At 39.5% G+C, this 16526-nt stretch overlaps 1 protein-coding gene across 1 annotated transcript in view; it reads left to right on the forward strand.

Annotated features, from left to right (window-relative positions):
* Positions 1 to 16526, forward strand: part of GUCY1A2 (guanylate cyclase 1 soluble subunit alpha 2) — a 157272-nt gene that overhangs the window by 12609 nt on the left and 128137 nt on the right. The window contains exons 2-3 of the mRNA XM_083823966.1: positions 3492 to 3553; positions 7065 to 7186. Coding sequence (XP_083680092.1) covers positions 3492 to 3553; positions 7065 to 7186 — 184 coding nt within the window. The remainder of the gene's footprint in view (positions 1 to 3491; positions 3554 to 7064; positions 7187 to 16526) is intronic.

Consider the following 16526-nt stretch of genomic DNA (forward strand, 5'->3'; position numbering starts at 1 on the left):
TTTGGATTAATTTACATGTAACAATAGCAGTACTGTCATGTCTAAATTTGGATTGCCCTTAGAAACCTGAACTGATGTAACTGTTTCGCAATGCAGATAAAAGAGCAGTAAATCATTATAATCAAAATAAATCATTAAAATTTACTGTTTTAGGTAATAAATGCTATTTTATATATATATATATATATTTAATTGTAAGTGGTCTTGAAGTTTTAAAACCATTTCAGTAAACAAGGGCCACTGGGTACCTGCATGGCATAGACTTACATTGCAGCAGAGGAAGTGCATTATTATAAGCTGTCTTTTATCTTCCCTAACAGCAGAAGTTATGCTTCTTTGAGAGATGATGTGTATTATGCTACTAGAAGAAGGTTTAGTTATTTTGTCTTCATCAAGTCTTGCTGTTGGATGCAGAAAAGAGATGAAAATGTTTTCCTACCCACTCTCTCTCTCATAGGCAATGCAGAGTCAGTAGCGGAAGAAGTAGAACACCAAACTGCTTGTGTAGGCAGCTGTAGGCAGGTGTCATTTTTCTTCTCTCCCTTTTATTTAGTCATGGCAAGATGGTCATAGTGACAGAATTACAGCTATAGCAAAGGTACATTCACCACTGATTACAATAAACTGAGAAGGTGAGCACAGTGGCTCTTTAACCATGCACAGTGACGTGCCATTCTTGTCAGAGATGGAGAAGGACTTTGTGACTCAGGTTGGTTTTCATATTAACTGTGGGCACAATGCACAGAGCTCTGTTTATGACCAGTGTTTTAATCTGAAATCCTACTTTTTGCTTTAATATTTTACTAGTATTTGTACTTACATTTTAATTATTTTCTAATATTTGGAAGGATATACCAGTAAAAAGGTGTATGAGTGTATGGGATTGTATAAAGTTCTCTGACAGTACTTAGGCAGATGATTTAGCTTACAGAGGAGAGTTAGTAGTACGTGAGCTATTCTTATTTCATTCAGCACTGTGGGAGAAGGGAGGTGATTGATGAAATAAGCTCGGGACTTGGAGGTTGCTTATATGGTCAAATCTTGAGGTATTCAAATGGGTTTTTCCCTGGGTAAGAAGTGCAACATCTGTGCATCAAGAATGAGAAGGGGACAGACAATCCCCAGAGGACTGCTTAAGTGTCATCAAGCTGCGAAAGTTCTTGAGAACAGAAAAATGCTATTTTTCTTCCTCTCCACTATGGAACCAAGCATTGCTGCCTTCCATATGCTCGCTGTAAAAGTACTTTGGGGGATCCAGAAATGAGATCTAATTCAACAATCAAAAATTTCCAGTGTTCTATGTTTCATGTCAGAGGAGGTCCTGGTGGAGTACTTAAGTTCTGTGTGTAGGAGTGGGGCTGAGGGAAATGCAGTATGGAAATAGGAGATGGCAGCTGTCTAGACCTCTTTATTTAAAGCCATTTTACTTTGCCTGATTGGTAGAGTGGGAAAATATATCTTTTCTATATGTGAAGAATGGATTTTTGTGCCTACTGAGCACAGGAAAGCTTTTGAGTTTCTGAGAGAACATGCCGTGAAATATGTTTGTAGCCCATCAGGCCTAAGGACCTCAACACCTCCCATACAACTAAGGAGGGATGAATTTTTGGTACGTGGTGGTTTCATTCATATGACACTTCCACTGTGTTTTGCAAAAGAACACATAACTTTTAATGCCCTTTATCACAGGAAACCTAGCTCCTGCAGAGATGTGAAGTAATTATCTGATAAAGTATTATCAAAAAATAATAATAATAAAAAACAAACCCAGAAAAACTATTTCAAGGTTGACATGTATTTTGAGCTTATTTTTGCAAATGCATACATTTCTACACATTTGAATTCAAAAGGGAAGACAAGTTCATATAATATGGTATTATTATTTTTTTTTTTTTTACAGTTGCACAAACCTGGTATAGTCTTTTGCATTCCTGCCATCATCAAAACAAATACCTCTTTCTGCAAACTCACGAGCAACGTTAGGAAGAATGGTCAGGTCTTGAAGTGCTGAATCTGCACAGCAGACAGCAAAATCTGAGACTTTCAAAGCTGATGTTGGTTTGAATGAAATCACCTCAAATTGTGGTTTTTCAAGAATGAAAGAGCTCAAATTAAGGGACACTTCAACTATTACTTTCCAAAATAATTAGATGTCTTTTTCAAAAGGTAGAGAAATACTAAATGTCTATAAAATTTGAGTGTCTGGTGCTTCTGCTGAGTCTGATCAGAATATCCCTGGGTGCCTTTGAGACAGAAGGAAGGATATTTAAAGGATACTTAAATCCAAGTTGGGTACCTTTGTATGATCTCTGTCACCAGGACAGAATGTACAGGTGAAAAACTTCAGATTTAGTACAAGCCAGCCATTCTGAAAGAGGGATGTTTTGTCATAATGTCTTGAAGCTGCAACAGGGGCGGTTCAGACTGGATATCAGGAAAGGGTTCTTCACCGAGAGGGTGGTCGAGCACTGGGATAGGCTCCCCAGGGCAGTGGTCATGGCACCAAGCCTGCTGGAGTTCAAGAAGCATTTGGACAATGCTCTCTGACACACGGTCTGATTTTTTGGGTGGTTCTTTGGGGACCCAGGAGTTGGACTTGATGATCCTTGTGCGTCCCTTCCAACTCTGGATAGTCTATGATTCCATGATTCTGTAAGTGACTTGGAACATTCCAAAGAGAATAACTTGGATTTTACATTTGCTTGATTTACCCAAAGATCGCTCACGTATTAATTCAAAAAAATAGGAACAGCATCACTGGCAGTAGCAGCAGTATTAGTAGCAGTAGCAGTAGCAGTAAGGAAAATAGACACATATATGAACATATGTATTTTGGTGAATACTGTAGTGGTATTAATAATGAAAATAAACACAGATATGCACATACATTGCTTGGTGAACACCTGTTAAAGTGGAACAGCGTATAAATGCTTGAAGCATGTCATGATTTTCTTTTGATGAACTTGAGCTTCCTCATGATTTAAAAGATAACTTGGGAGTTACAACTTGTCAGGAAAGCAAGCAAAAATAAATTATGTCTTTATAATCTTCTTTAATGCAAAATGCTCTAGTGAGCATACAAAGTTTAAAAACCCAAATGGCTTTTCCTGGATATACTTTCAGCACAAAATGATAGCATTTTCTTGCAGACTATTTTAAATTTATTATTTTAAAGTAATGAGATAATTGGTAGGTGATAGTTTGGGAGAGCTATTAGTGAAGTGGCTTCTTTGTTATGCACAAATAGTCTTGTTAGCAGTATAAATTATGTCTTATTGTAAAATTCATTCTTACTTAAATGTTTAAATGGTGAAGTAAGATACAAGGAACGAGTAATATTTCCTATCTATTGCCATGATTGGCACCTGACAGGTAGATAATTTGAGGAGTAAAACTGGGGCAAAATAGTGTATTGGAAGATTTGTTAATTAAACTGTGCTATACTTCCATAATCTTACTTTTTTTTTTTTTTTTTTTTTATTCTTCCATAGCCTCAGACTATTCGGCAAACTCTTCAAAGGACACTGCAGTATTTTGAGCATCAAGTTATTGGGTAAGTGTTAATGTGAGGTAGTGAAAGATGCATGGAGTGTTTTCCTTTATGCTTTCAAAGCTATGGCCTTGACTGACAAGCTTTTTAATTTTTCTCACAAATTCTTAGGGAAGCTCTGGGGTAGCAGTACACATTAGAGATGTTAGTGATAAACTGCTGTTGAGTCCTGCTTTCATTCAATCCCATCACAGCATGACTGCTCCTCTAACATTGACATTTCCTATATAAGGAGAATGAAGGAATCTTTTTATAAAAGTATAGGATCTACCCCAATTTGCTTTTTGTAGAACCACATGAGATTTCTGGAAAATGTATTTATGCTATGACCTGAGGCCCCAGTCTTGCAAAGTCCTACATCATTTCTTGTTATATACATGCGTAAGATTGCATACCATACTTGCAGGTTTTTTGCAGAAGCAGGGCAGAAAACCACCTACTAAGAGTTCAATAAGAAAATTAAGAGATGACTGAGGAGTAAAAGGAAAGTGATAGCAATTATCATCATGAAAACCTGAGCCGTTCTCTGAGTGATTAAAATAATCTCCTTTCAAGCTTTTTCTTACCTGCACAAGTATTTTATTGTCACAGACAGCTCATGTTTCTAACAGAGTCAGAATACAATGGCTGCATGTCTATAGCCCTTAAATGGTGGTGCCATGTGACAAATGAAGAATGCTGTCCTCTGAATTTAATTACACAGATGTAAGGGAATTTTTTTTTCAGGCAGCGCTCAGGGTCTTTTCAGAATTTATGACATTGTTTTGAAGCTCAGTGCACTGGAGGAAATTGTCCTTGCATGTTTCTCAATGTTTGGTTAAAATTCAAAGGGTGCCCTAGCTTGGTAGATGACATTTGCAATGTTAGCACATTTGGCTGGCACCTGAGGGCAGTGAGGGAGCCAATCTTGGCAGATAATTATGACGTCGACCACAGGACAGGCAAAGGGAGAAGACTTTTGGCTGCCACTTTGTTCAGATCCTAAAAAAATTGCTTGAAGTCTCATGTTAGGAGACTTCAGTGGGTGAAACAGTGCCTTGCAAAAAGCATATGTGCAAAAACAATGCAGCTTCTAATTTATGGCCACATGTGGTTTACATATCCTTATTTTAATGGACAAAGTTTAAAAATGGGACACTCCGGAAACCTGTAATTCCCGTAACTTATGGCACACTTTGACTCAAGTTTTTGAATGCCAATGTAATTTTAAGTACAACTCAGTCAGTGAAAGTCAAAATTGTCTCTTGATGTCGTCTATTTGTCCTGTCTGGAGATCCATACTGCGTATACGTACTGTGGGGGGCTGACTTTCGTCAGCTGCAGGCCTCACCCTGCTGCTCTCTAACTCTCTCTCCTCAACAGGGCAGTGGGGGGAAATAAGATGAAAAAAGCTTCTGGGTTAAGATAAAGTCAGCAAAATTCTTTCCCAGTTACCGTCATGGGCCAAACAGACTCATCTTGGGGCAAATTAATTTAATTTATTGCGAGTGAAAATAGAGTAGGATGGTGAGAAACAAAGACAAAACTAAACCACCTTTCCCCCAGCCCCTCCTTCACAGGCTCAACTTCACTCCTTCATCCCCAGCTGCTTTTCCTCCTCCCTCCATGTGGTGAAGGGGAGTGGGGGTAGCTGTCAGGCCCCAATAGCACCTCTCAGCTGCTCCTTTTTCCACACACTTTTGCTCTGCTCCACCATGAGCTGCCCATGGCTGCAGTTTGTTCAGGGCATACCCATCTGTGCCAGCATGGGGTCTTCCCCTGGCTGCAGGGTGTGCAGCTACACACCGGTGCTGGTGCCTGGAGCACCTCCTTCCTCTCTTTCTTCACTGCCCATGCTGTTCATGCAGTTGTTTCTCACACTTTTTTGCCTCATCCCTCACACCTCCATGTGGTTTTTTGCCCTTTATTAGACATGTATTCTCAGAGGCACCACCAGCATTGCTGCTGCACCCAGCCATGCCCTGCGGCAGGGCCACTGAGGCTGGCTGGAACTGGGTGGAGTGGCTGGAGCCAGCTGGGGCTGGCTGGAGCCAGCTGGAACCACCTGGAACCATCTCAGACTGAGATCAGGGTGGTGAAGCCCTGGAACAAGTTGCCCAGAGAAGCTGTGGATGCCCCATCCCTGGAAGTGTTCAAGGCCAGGCTGGATGAGGTTTTGGGCAACCTGGGGTAGTGGGAGGTGTCCCTGCCCATGGCAGGGAGTTTGGAATGAGATGATCTTTAAGGCCCCTTCCAACCCAAGCCGTTCTATGATTCTATGAAATGTTCATTAAATCTCCTGTCCCAGTCAAGAGCAGAGGTGAGCTATGGCCGTGGTACCATTCCAGGAAGCCTGTGGTATTTATTGGCTGTGGAGGCCTGGCCACGTGGCTTGGTTGTGGCTTTGGGCTCTGGCTTTGAGCTCAGGCAGTGGGTCAGGATGTGGTGTCCCTCTGAAGCAGGATAAAGTTTCTTTTTCCTGCAACGTGGCCTGGTGTCACCAGGGGCCACTGAGTGGTGAGTAGTCACTGCAGTGTGAACCAGCAACCTTTAACCTTGCTCCACGTGGAAAACCAGTTTGTTGTTGGAGTAACCGGATGTGCAGTCTGAATTCTTTCTAGCCTTTTCCATGGGTGCTGGCAAAACATGCACTTGTTTTTTTCAGAAGTTAGTCAGATGAGGAGTCCAGTCCTTAAAACTGCTATTCATGATTTATGAAGTGTAAACAGTATGAAAGCATAACAAAACTGGTAATAAAATACTCATTAAAAATCTTTGTGCATTGAGCAAAATCAATTATACATTTTTCCAAGTGCATTATCACTCTGTTGTAACACTTTCTTCACTTGTGTTTCCTCCTCCATCCTCGTTATCACCTGCATAAAGCTTTGTATTAAACATAGTCTGAGCTTCTGTTCTGTTTCTGTTGAATTAAGGAAAACCAATGCGGCAAGGCTAAATCAAATAGAATAATTTAGATGTCAGCTGCTTCCTTGTCAGTCTGAGCACAACTCTGTACCTTTCAGCAATTGTGGGATTTTTTATTTTTTCTTTTACAAGCTATAACACAAACTTCATCTCTTCAGAAGATAATCCAAGAGAAAGCTAGGTTTTATACTTGCAGTGCTAACATAATGTGGCATGGAAGATTTCTTCTTATTAGATACTCTCCATTGCCTCATAAACCTCCTACTTGGAGCTTACTGTAAAACTTTGTTACAGCATCCAAATGGGAATGAAGTATGACAGATATTCCTGATACCCTTCCGTCATGCCTGAATCCTTTGGTACTTTTTTTTTTTTTTAATGCATTTATTCTCATTGCAGATAATGTTCCAGATTCTAGTATAATGTTACTAGTACCCAGGTTACTAATGTCATCTGTGTGGGAATACGTATGAAGCGGGTGATGGAGGGGGAAAGCAGGAAGAGACAAGGGAGGCTAGAGGCATTATTTACTACCATTTCTGAAAGGTATTTGTCTATCTTGCGTTTGTGTAAGGAGATGCCATAACTTCTTTATTTTTTACTGTAGTTACAGGGATGCAGAGAAGAATTTCCACAATATATCAAACAGATGCTCCTATACAGACTGCTCTGGCAATGAAGAAGCTGAAGATGTCTCAGGAATTCTCCAGTGTACAGCTAATGTACTTGGTATGTATTTTTTCAAGGGAATTTGTTACCTTCAGCTGAAAGGTATACTGACCATCTTATTACCAGCAGTGAACCAAGGCATTTTAGTTCTAACAAAGGAAATTTAGGATGTACGCAGCTACGTATCATTGCACTGATATCTCGTGTCTCCTTTTTAACACATATTTTCTACCTTTGAGACAACACAGACTGATTTTTCAGTGGAGGTGCATTCAGTGAAGATGCATCAACTCAGGTTGATGTCAGTGATTGGGGAGGTTTCAAAGGGTTTGAGCTGAAATGAATTTGCATCTGTCCAGGCCTGGGTCTTGGAATTATTTCAAAAAGTGTTTTATGATTCAGCGATTTAAGAACAACAGATGCTCTTAGGGTCTATGGACCTGATGTGTAGAGGTCCTGAGAAACACAGAGCAGGATGACATGAAACATTTTGGAAACTGACATTCACACTGAAGAATGCTTGCTGCAAGAAACTTAGAAATGTTGCATGTCAAGATGGTGTCATCCATCACTGAAATGCAATTGTCTTACTAGGGTGCACCAACAATACACAGCAAACTCCTGAAAATTACCTGGGAAGCCTTAGCTTCTCTCTGTAGTGTCACAGGAAGCCACCTGTTTTGTGCTGATAGCTCCAGTCAGGTGTCAAGGCTTCATTTAGCAGTGCTGGTGAGTTGTATACAGGAGCTAATGAAACAAAATTTTTCAAATTGTGGTCTCAAAACTAAATGGCTGGCTATTTGCATTCACACATTATATACCCAAATAACTCTTCTTCCCTAGTTGTTACTAAGTTTTACTGGTTTTCAGTCAGACCTGTGTTGCTGATACAAATCTACCAAGAAAGAAAAAAAAAAAAAAAAAAAAAAAGCAGAGCTCAACACTGAGAACTAAAATTTTGATTGGGGTTGTTTTAACTGTTTTAGTTCTATGAAACTGATCATCTTCCTTGTTTTAGAGTAAACTTTACAGCTCAAGCTTTAACCATTAGGCATTTATCTATATTTTACAGGGATCTGTAAGGAGGAAAAGTAGTAACTGCTTTTAAAGTTAATTGTTTGAAAGCAGAAATTCCTGATTTATTTGTGATAGTCATTTGCAAAGTAGAAGAGCCAATGTTACACAGCGCTACTTCCAGGACTGCAACAGTCGACAATAAAATTTTCATTATGTTTTAAGACATGAAGTGGTCTTATATATGAATTATATACAAACATGCCATCTACTACCAAGAAAGTAATACCAATCTTGGTCATGTTGTTGGTTGATGTCAGTTTATCAGCATTATGTGTGTTTGGGCTCAGTCTGGAGGTCAAGTAGCTCACCCATTTGCAACACAGTGGCTGAGCTGTTGTAGCTGTCTGTGCCCACTGCTGTCTAGTGTCATTTGTCATCCACTGCTTTCATGGGAGTCTGAAATGGAGAGCTGTTGATGATCCTTCTCTGCAAACAAGGCCCTGGGGGTCCTGATGGGCAGCAAGTGAGTCCTGATAGTAAGTGCAGCAGTGAGTCCTGGCAGCAATGATGGTCAATGGCAGCCTAGGCTATGTGAACAGGGGCAGAGATACAGATTGAGATGAGTGCTTGCCCCCCTCTACTCAGAACATGTTAGACCACATCTGCATTACAAAATCTGGGAGCCCATAAACATGGGTAAGTTAATAAGCTGAGGGAGTTCAGTTGAGGCCCTTGAGATGGTGGAGCATGGAGCACCTACCCTGTGAGGCTGGGGGAGCTGGGCTTGGTCAGCCTGGAGCAGGCATGGTGTTTGAAACCTCTGTAGCCTACAAGGTTGTGGGGGAAACAGTCAGGGTCTTCACAGTGGTGCAGAGTGAGAGACAATGGCCTAAATTAAAACTGGAGATGGACAGGCTGATTATTCTTCCCCATGAGGACCGTCAGGGAGTGGCACAGGTTGCCCAGAGAGATTGTGCAGTCTCTGCCCTTGGAGATTTTTAACCACAACTGGGTGAAGCCCTGAGCAACCTGGTCTGAATGACCTGGCAACTTCTGGGATCTCTCCCAGCTTGAAAACTTTTCTGATTCTGGCCCAACACACAGCTAACAGGAAGCAGCTGGTGATACCATGATGACATTTTTGCTAATGGACTACTGGGCTTTTTTTCTGAACTTTTATATAACACTCAGAACACTTGGGACTGTACTTATAATGTCTAAACTCTATTTGCTTTTTCATTGGAGGCCTCAGCAAGCTGCTGAAATTAGGGTGGAAGGTGCAAAAGATGACATTTTGGTTCATTGTAGGATTCCTCTGACCTGGTAATATACAGGATAAACCTGCAGAATTTTTATGGCATTGTGCAGCTGGAGAGTCTTTCTTCAGTGATGCACAGGACTGAAGTCTGAGCTTGTATGATAATTAAAGATGTGATATACCTTCGTTGTCAGGTGAATACTGTGGGTCATATTCTGCCCACAGAAAGTCTGGACCACCATGTACTACTGACAAAAAAATCCTTCTGGATTTTGTATTTGTATATGACTTGCATGTCTATCTTTTCTGTCTGAAACTGTTAATCAGACTTGGTACACTCTGTGAAACACCTAACATATTCTAGTTTAGAGATGACTCTGCTTTCCTGTCAGTCAAAGTGCTTTTTCCTTTGTCAATTGCCTTATCCTGCAAGATGCTAAGGACTGTCAGGGAGGTTCTGAGTGCCTTTTGCTGCTGATCAAAGCCACGGGAAGAGGCTGTGCTTGGCACTTTCCACTTTTGGGTCACTGAGAGAATTAAGAACACATTAAATTGTAAATATATCCAGTATTAGTTATAGAATATTTTGTTTGCATTTTTTAATAACTGAAAGCTAACTCTCGGAAACGAGCGCTGTGAGTGATAAGGCAGGACTAATACAAAATAATGACTTCGTAACACCATTTATGTATTAATGTTATTGATAAAACCCGACAAATTAGATATTCAGTACTCACATCACCGTGAAGCAAAATAGTGTTCTAAAAACAGTTATGAATATATTTTTGTCTTTAGAATGCTTTTAAATCAGTATGTTAGTTGTGGTCCCTTAGCATCACTGAGTGATGTTCAGCCTGGTTTTTCAGTGGTTTTCTCACAGTCTGTGCATGTCAGGGACAGAACAGACTGTTTGAATCACAGTGTCGGAGTAGCAACTAGGCATTACTGTCTTGGGGAATTATTAAAATTGATTTTGTTGAAAATAAGTTCATAGAGATTTACTCTTGGAAAACCTCACATTTTAAAGACCAAATTTGAGATCATACTAAAAAATAAAAAATAAAAAAACCTCTGTGAGCAAAGCACTAACATAATTTAAAAGCAATACTTTCCTTCTCCTTTATATGGTACAAGAACATACGGAAATGAGCAGTAAAACCAGCTTCCTCATTTTAATTGTTAGCTCCTATCACAACAGTAAATAGTTAATGGAGGCTGCATAATTAATTCTCACACGCACAGTTATTTTTCTGGTTGAATAAGGATTAGTAAGAGATTTTTCTATGTAAGAAGAACGTAACCACATAGATGTGAAATTGGAGCAACTGGCATTCCTGAGACTGGAGACAAGAATGAATCTGACTGTGACAACGGCTAGTGAATCTGTTGAACCAAATCTGGCTTTCGATTTATTTATATGAGTGGTAACAGGGATTTGCTGTCTAGGGCAGCAAGGAAGTGTTTTCTTAAAGGTGCTTGGCAGCAACCTCATGATCTCTTGCCTTAGATAATGTCAACATGAATCACCTCTCCTGACCCTCTAAGTGCCTCTAAAATAGTCATTTAGCATTCCTTATTCATCAGAAGACAGTGAAGGCTGAAGTCATTAGTAAGCCTGGAAGACTGCGAGCAGATGCTTCGCACCATGGTCCTGGTGCTTACACTGCTCACAGCACAGTACTGACTGTATGTTGTACACTCAGCGTGGTGTGTGTGGTTTATCATGCATGAATACTGGCATTTTTCTCCTGTCAAGTCGTCACTAAAGTGTGACACTATCTTCCTGCAGTGGATGAGCCTGATTCTTCTTGTCTCCTTGGTAAGTTATTCCTGCTACAAGTCCATAGACATCAATAGAAGTCTTTTCTGCTTTAATCCACTGTAATTAAGGGAGCCAAGTCCATCATGCTCAAAAACTGTAAACCATGTTTGATATCAGATCAATGACACAGCTTTCCTTTGTGGTGACAGCTTCCATGGCTGGAATATTTAATTCTGTATCCTTTTCAAAATAGTCCAGACAGCTTTATGACAAGCTCTGCTTTAATTAATTGGTGCATGTGTAGTTTTTTCAGTGTCCTCCATAAGCATATCATCCAAAGGAAAAACAAATATCAATATGTTGGAAGCTGGGCAAAAAGAGAAGAGAAATCCTAGTCTTTAAAGGGGGCCATTATAAAGTTTCTAGTTTGAAATAGAATATTTCAAAGAATAAATGCTGGTATGTTTTATCCCGTTGACTCAGATAATGCCTTTAGCAGGCTAGCTGTACACTGTTCCGAGCAGATTTGTGCTGTTAGTCTGAACTTACTTCAGAAATAATGATAAGAAAAAGATTCCTATGATGAAGTATATTATCTGGATGACTACTGCATTTCTATATTAAGTGACTATAAATTTACACTGAGGTACGTTAGAGAGAAAGAGTGTATCCAAAGAGATTTCTTGTTTGACCTTAGGCAAGTTTTTATTCTTTCTGTGCCTCAATTTCCCATCTGTATAGTGGAGATAACAATTTCTTTTTAATCCTTTAAGCCATTTGTCAGTGCTGGTTAGATTTTAACATTCTCAAAGCAAAGATGTTTTCATACCATTTGTACATTCAGCATTTTGAGCAATGATGGCCAAATCTTGTTTGGGACTGCTTTTCTCCCCATAATTTAAAATAATTTTATTTCAAGTGAGATTGCAGCATGCATTTGGACTTATTGCAGCTAGTCAGAGAACAGCAGAGGACTTTCACGGAGCTGCAGATTGAAACTTTGGATACAGGAAAATAAGGATGAAAATGTTTTTAGTAGTTAGTCTGTATAATTCCTACTTTAGAATTTATGTAGGGAATTTTTGTTGTGATATAAATCCTTCCTGACCTGTCTTCTGCTTACCTGTTGGACAGATATTCTAAGCAGGTATGTGTTACAGAGCTTTGTGAAGCAAGCGAAAAATGCCCATTTTTTTCATTTTCATCACCATTGTGTAGTTCTGGTATATCACAATATTATTGAACATCCCAATTGCACAAACTAGGTACAACAGCCTTCACCTCACATCCCTGAAGCACCCTTTGCAAACACTGCACGCAATTAGTGCAGTCTTTGTGGACATGAACTACACTCTTATTTCAAGCCTTCACAAAGCGAAGGGGAGTTTCATGGAGGGACTTACCTGTTTTCCTTTAAATACCACCAGTGTTTCCTTTGGAGCCTCTTTGCAGGAACTGTATAATCTGTCATAACTTTTGATATTAAAGCTAATAGAAAGTAACCTAAATGCATAAATATCTATAAAAGTTTGCCATCTTGTGCAAAGTTTACAAAGTGGAAGTAGACATTCATACCCAGTCCTTAATGACACGGAAGAAATATTGTCTTTAAAGTCTATTTGCATATTAGAGTACAGTATCTACATTGTATGTACTGCAGCACTGTGCTATATATACTGCATAATTAACACTTTTGCAACACCTTGGGCACACAGCCTGAAGTTAAAAATGCACTAGTATCAGATAGTTGTTTCAACAAGGAGGCCTGGAGAAATAATTGCACCTATCCACCTTTTAATTGATTAAGATACAGAAAAACATTGTCTTCCTTTTCTTTTATTCAATATATTAATTTATGCAAAACAATTCTTTTTCATCTATTATAAACATTTAGCTTCTAAACTCTTAGAACAATAACCTAACTTTCCTTAAAAAATGCACAGCGTAAATCAATGACAGCTGTTAGCTCCACACATAGACTTAAATGTATAGCAAAATTTTTTCCTGTTAGACATTTTTAACTTATATGTTAATTATAATGCTCTTCCTCTTGGTTTTGCTCCTGAGAGTGGTGTGAAGACTTGGCTCCTCTGTCATTTCTAAGTGAATATCTTTTTGGGCATCTTCCATTTGGAGTATGACATGCCATGGAGGCAAGGATTCACAGATGTCCCAGTGATGTATGCAAAATCCTACCCCAGAGCCCTGTCCCATCAGGGAGATAAATCATTCAGCCCCAAGACGATGAAGAGGTGGAATCTGTTGTTGGTGCAGGGGTTTAGAGAGCTCTTTCTCTGGGTGAAATTTGCATGTCACCACCAAAGAAGATAGGTGCCGTAGGCAGCTTTATAATGAGTGAATCACTTCATCCCTAAATACATCTGGCAGGTCTGTTCCTTAGTGCAAAGGACATAATTCTATAAAAGTCTTTTGTTCTTTTGTTCAATTTGTCAAAATTGAAGAACTTTGTATCTGAAACTAAGAAAGTTTCAGCTTTTACCCATATTTTCTTGTTACAAAGACATAAATTTTAGATCTTTCTGGTAACTAATAATAATGGTTTGTCATTGCTGAGAAATGATACATTTGAGGAGAAAAGAAATACATTGAAAAGGAGATGCTGGGGCAGATCTCAGCCTACAGTGAGATTAGACCAGATGATGTAACTGGAAAAGATAATAGAATCATAGAATCACAGAATGGTTTGGGTTGGAAGGGACCTTAAAAATTATCTAATTCCCACCCCCCTGCCATTGGCAGGGACACCCCCCACCAGACCAGGTTGCTCAAAGCCCCTTCCAATGTGGCCTTGAACACCTCCAGGGATGGGGCATCCACAGCTTCTCTGGGCAGCCTGTGCCAGTGCCTCACCACCCTCACAGTGAAGAATTTCTTTCTTTCTAATCTAAATCTCCCCTCTTTTAGTTTGAAACCATTCCTGTCATTAGTCTGCCCAAGCAAAGAGTTGCTCTCCATCTTTTTTATAAGTCCCCTTTAAGTAATGAAAGGCTGCAACGAGGTCTCCCCGGAGCCTCTCTTCTCCAGGCTGAACAGCCCCATCTCTCTCAGCCTTTCTTCACAGGAGAGGTGCTCCAGCCCTCTGATCATCTTCACGGCCCTCCTCTAGACTTGCTCTAACAGCCCCACATCTTTCTTGTGCTGGGGGCCCCAAACCTGGACACAGCACTCCAAGTGGGGCCTCACAAGGGCAGAGCAGAGGGGGACAATCCCCCTCCACCTGCTGCCCACCCCTCTGTTGGTGCAGCCCAGGATGGTGTTGGCCTTCTGGGCTGCAAGTGCATACTGCTGGCTCCTGTAGAGCCTTTCGTCCACCAGAACCCCCAAGTCCTTCTCTGCGGGGCTGCTCTCAATGAGTTCTCCTAGTCTGTGCTCCTGTCTGGGATTGCACGATGGAGAAGGGTTTGGCACAGTGACTGCTCAGCAGGTGCCTGAAAACTGTAAATGCTTATATATTTAAGGTACATAAATTAGTATCAGTTTCCATTTCCTTTCAACTAAGAAGTGCAGATAGTCATTAGAATGCAACTAATTTAGGATACACAGCCTTATTTATAATTAAAGTGGTTGGTTTACAAATGGTGTAAAAGGAAACTTTACATGGCCCAGAGGACTGGCAACACTAATGGATTTTAATAATACTTGGAACTCCATCCTTGGGGGGGGAACTAAGCTATACACACAGGGCTGCTATTATTTAGCAGATGTCACACTACACTGTCAGTAGAAAAGTAGTCTAAACAAAAATCACATAATTTATGTGATTTTAAAACTGAGATGAATACATCTAAATTAGGAAAGAACAAATATTTATGTCAAATGGCCTTAGACTTCCCACTCTCAAACCAGAACTATTTATTGTTACAAAGCAGATGAACTACCAGTAGATAGTGAGCAGTTTCAAGATATGATGTACATTAATATCTTGTAGAAGTCTATTTATAAAGTAGAGGACATTTTGGGCATGTCTCATTGACTAACTGTAGGAGTTTGCCGTTATTTTAGCTGCTGTGGGGTACCTGGTGTGGCCTCTGTCAAGCCCTCAAAAATGTGCAGGTCTTATTTAAGTCCTATATCCTGGCAGAAGTAACTATCTATCAGTCCTTTTGTAGATGTCTTGGATGCCTTATGAAGTCTCAAGTAGCACTGGATTTATATATTTAATCAGCTGAATTGATCCCTTTATATATGTGAATAACTATGAAAAACAATTTTGCATTTCACAGGAAATGTTTTTAGATTTCATGGCAATTTTATTCTTTCCAAGAAATGAAGTTCTGCTCCCTATGTGGATTCAGTGACATATATACTTAATGCAAAAGCAAATTTAAAACTCCTTTTTTTATTGCTATTTGATCTCTAGAGTTAACATGAAACAAAATGCCTTACTTTTAGGAATCATCAACATACCGACTGCAATTTTCTTTAGATATACTGTGTGCAAATTGAAGTAGTGAAGTTTCCAGTTCGAGATGGGGGGTATCAAATGATGATTGTCTTGCTTCAGACAGCTTGCTTTTGCCTGCAGAACCGGCTGCTACTGAAAGTGCTGGATGGTGGAAAAAAAACCCACAAAACAACATTGCCTGTTCTTTTTAGCTCAGCTGAGCTTCTTGTGTCAGTAGTTTGGAGCAGAATCTTTTACGCATAGCCTGAGTACAGGTGATTAGGATGTCACCGAGAGGTGGTAATTATAATGATATTTCTAAGCATAATTTATTAGAGAAGAACCTGATTTTAACAAAGAAAGAAAACGCCTCATTAAAAATTGGATTAAGCAAGTATTATAAGTGTGAAGAATATTTTTTCACAATAATTCTCATTTTTATTTTATGAAATGTAAGATATGTGGGCTCTGTATGGTGTTGTAAGAGAAGTGTAGTACAAATTTTACAGTTGTGTCAAAGGCATATGTAAAGGCATAAGATGATGCTATTGTGTTTATATAAAAGCACTAAAACGGTAGTATGAAAAATACTGTCTGGCTTCCTAGAATGATATAAATTCATCATGATAATCAAGTAAGATCAAAGCCCTTTCTACAGTAATTACATACTGGTACTAGGCTCACTTACAAGCCAAATGATCCATCTAATGTACCTTCAGCATTAGCCTGTACACATCAAAGCCTTTTTTATTGAGAAAATAAATGCTGCTTTTCCTACTGTCTTTAAATTATGCCTTGGAATCCTAAACTGCCACCTGGCTTTCTGTCCAAAAGACTGTTTAAAAAAAAGATTATATTCATGCCAAAAATCTGCTAATCCAAAAACATTAAAGTTTTTTTTTTTTTTTTCTACAATTAAAGGTGGCAGATTCTGCTTTTGTCCACAGTATGAGTTCTG

Source organism: Anser anser (genome assembly GCF_964211835.1).
Source record: "Anser anser genome assembly, chromosome: 1".
Taxonomy (NCBI): domain Eukaryota; kingdom Metazoa; phylum Chordata; class Aves; order Anseriformes; family Anatidae; genus Anser; species Anser anser.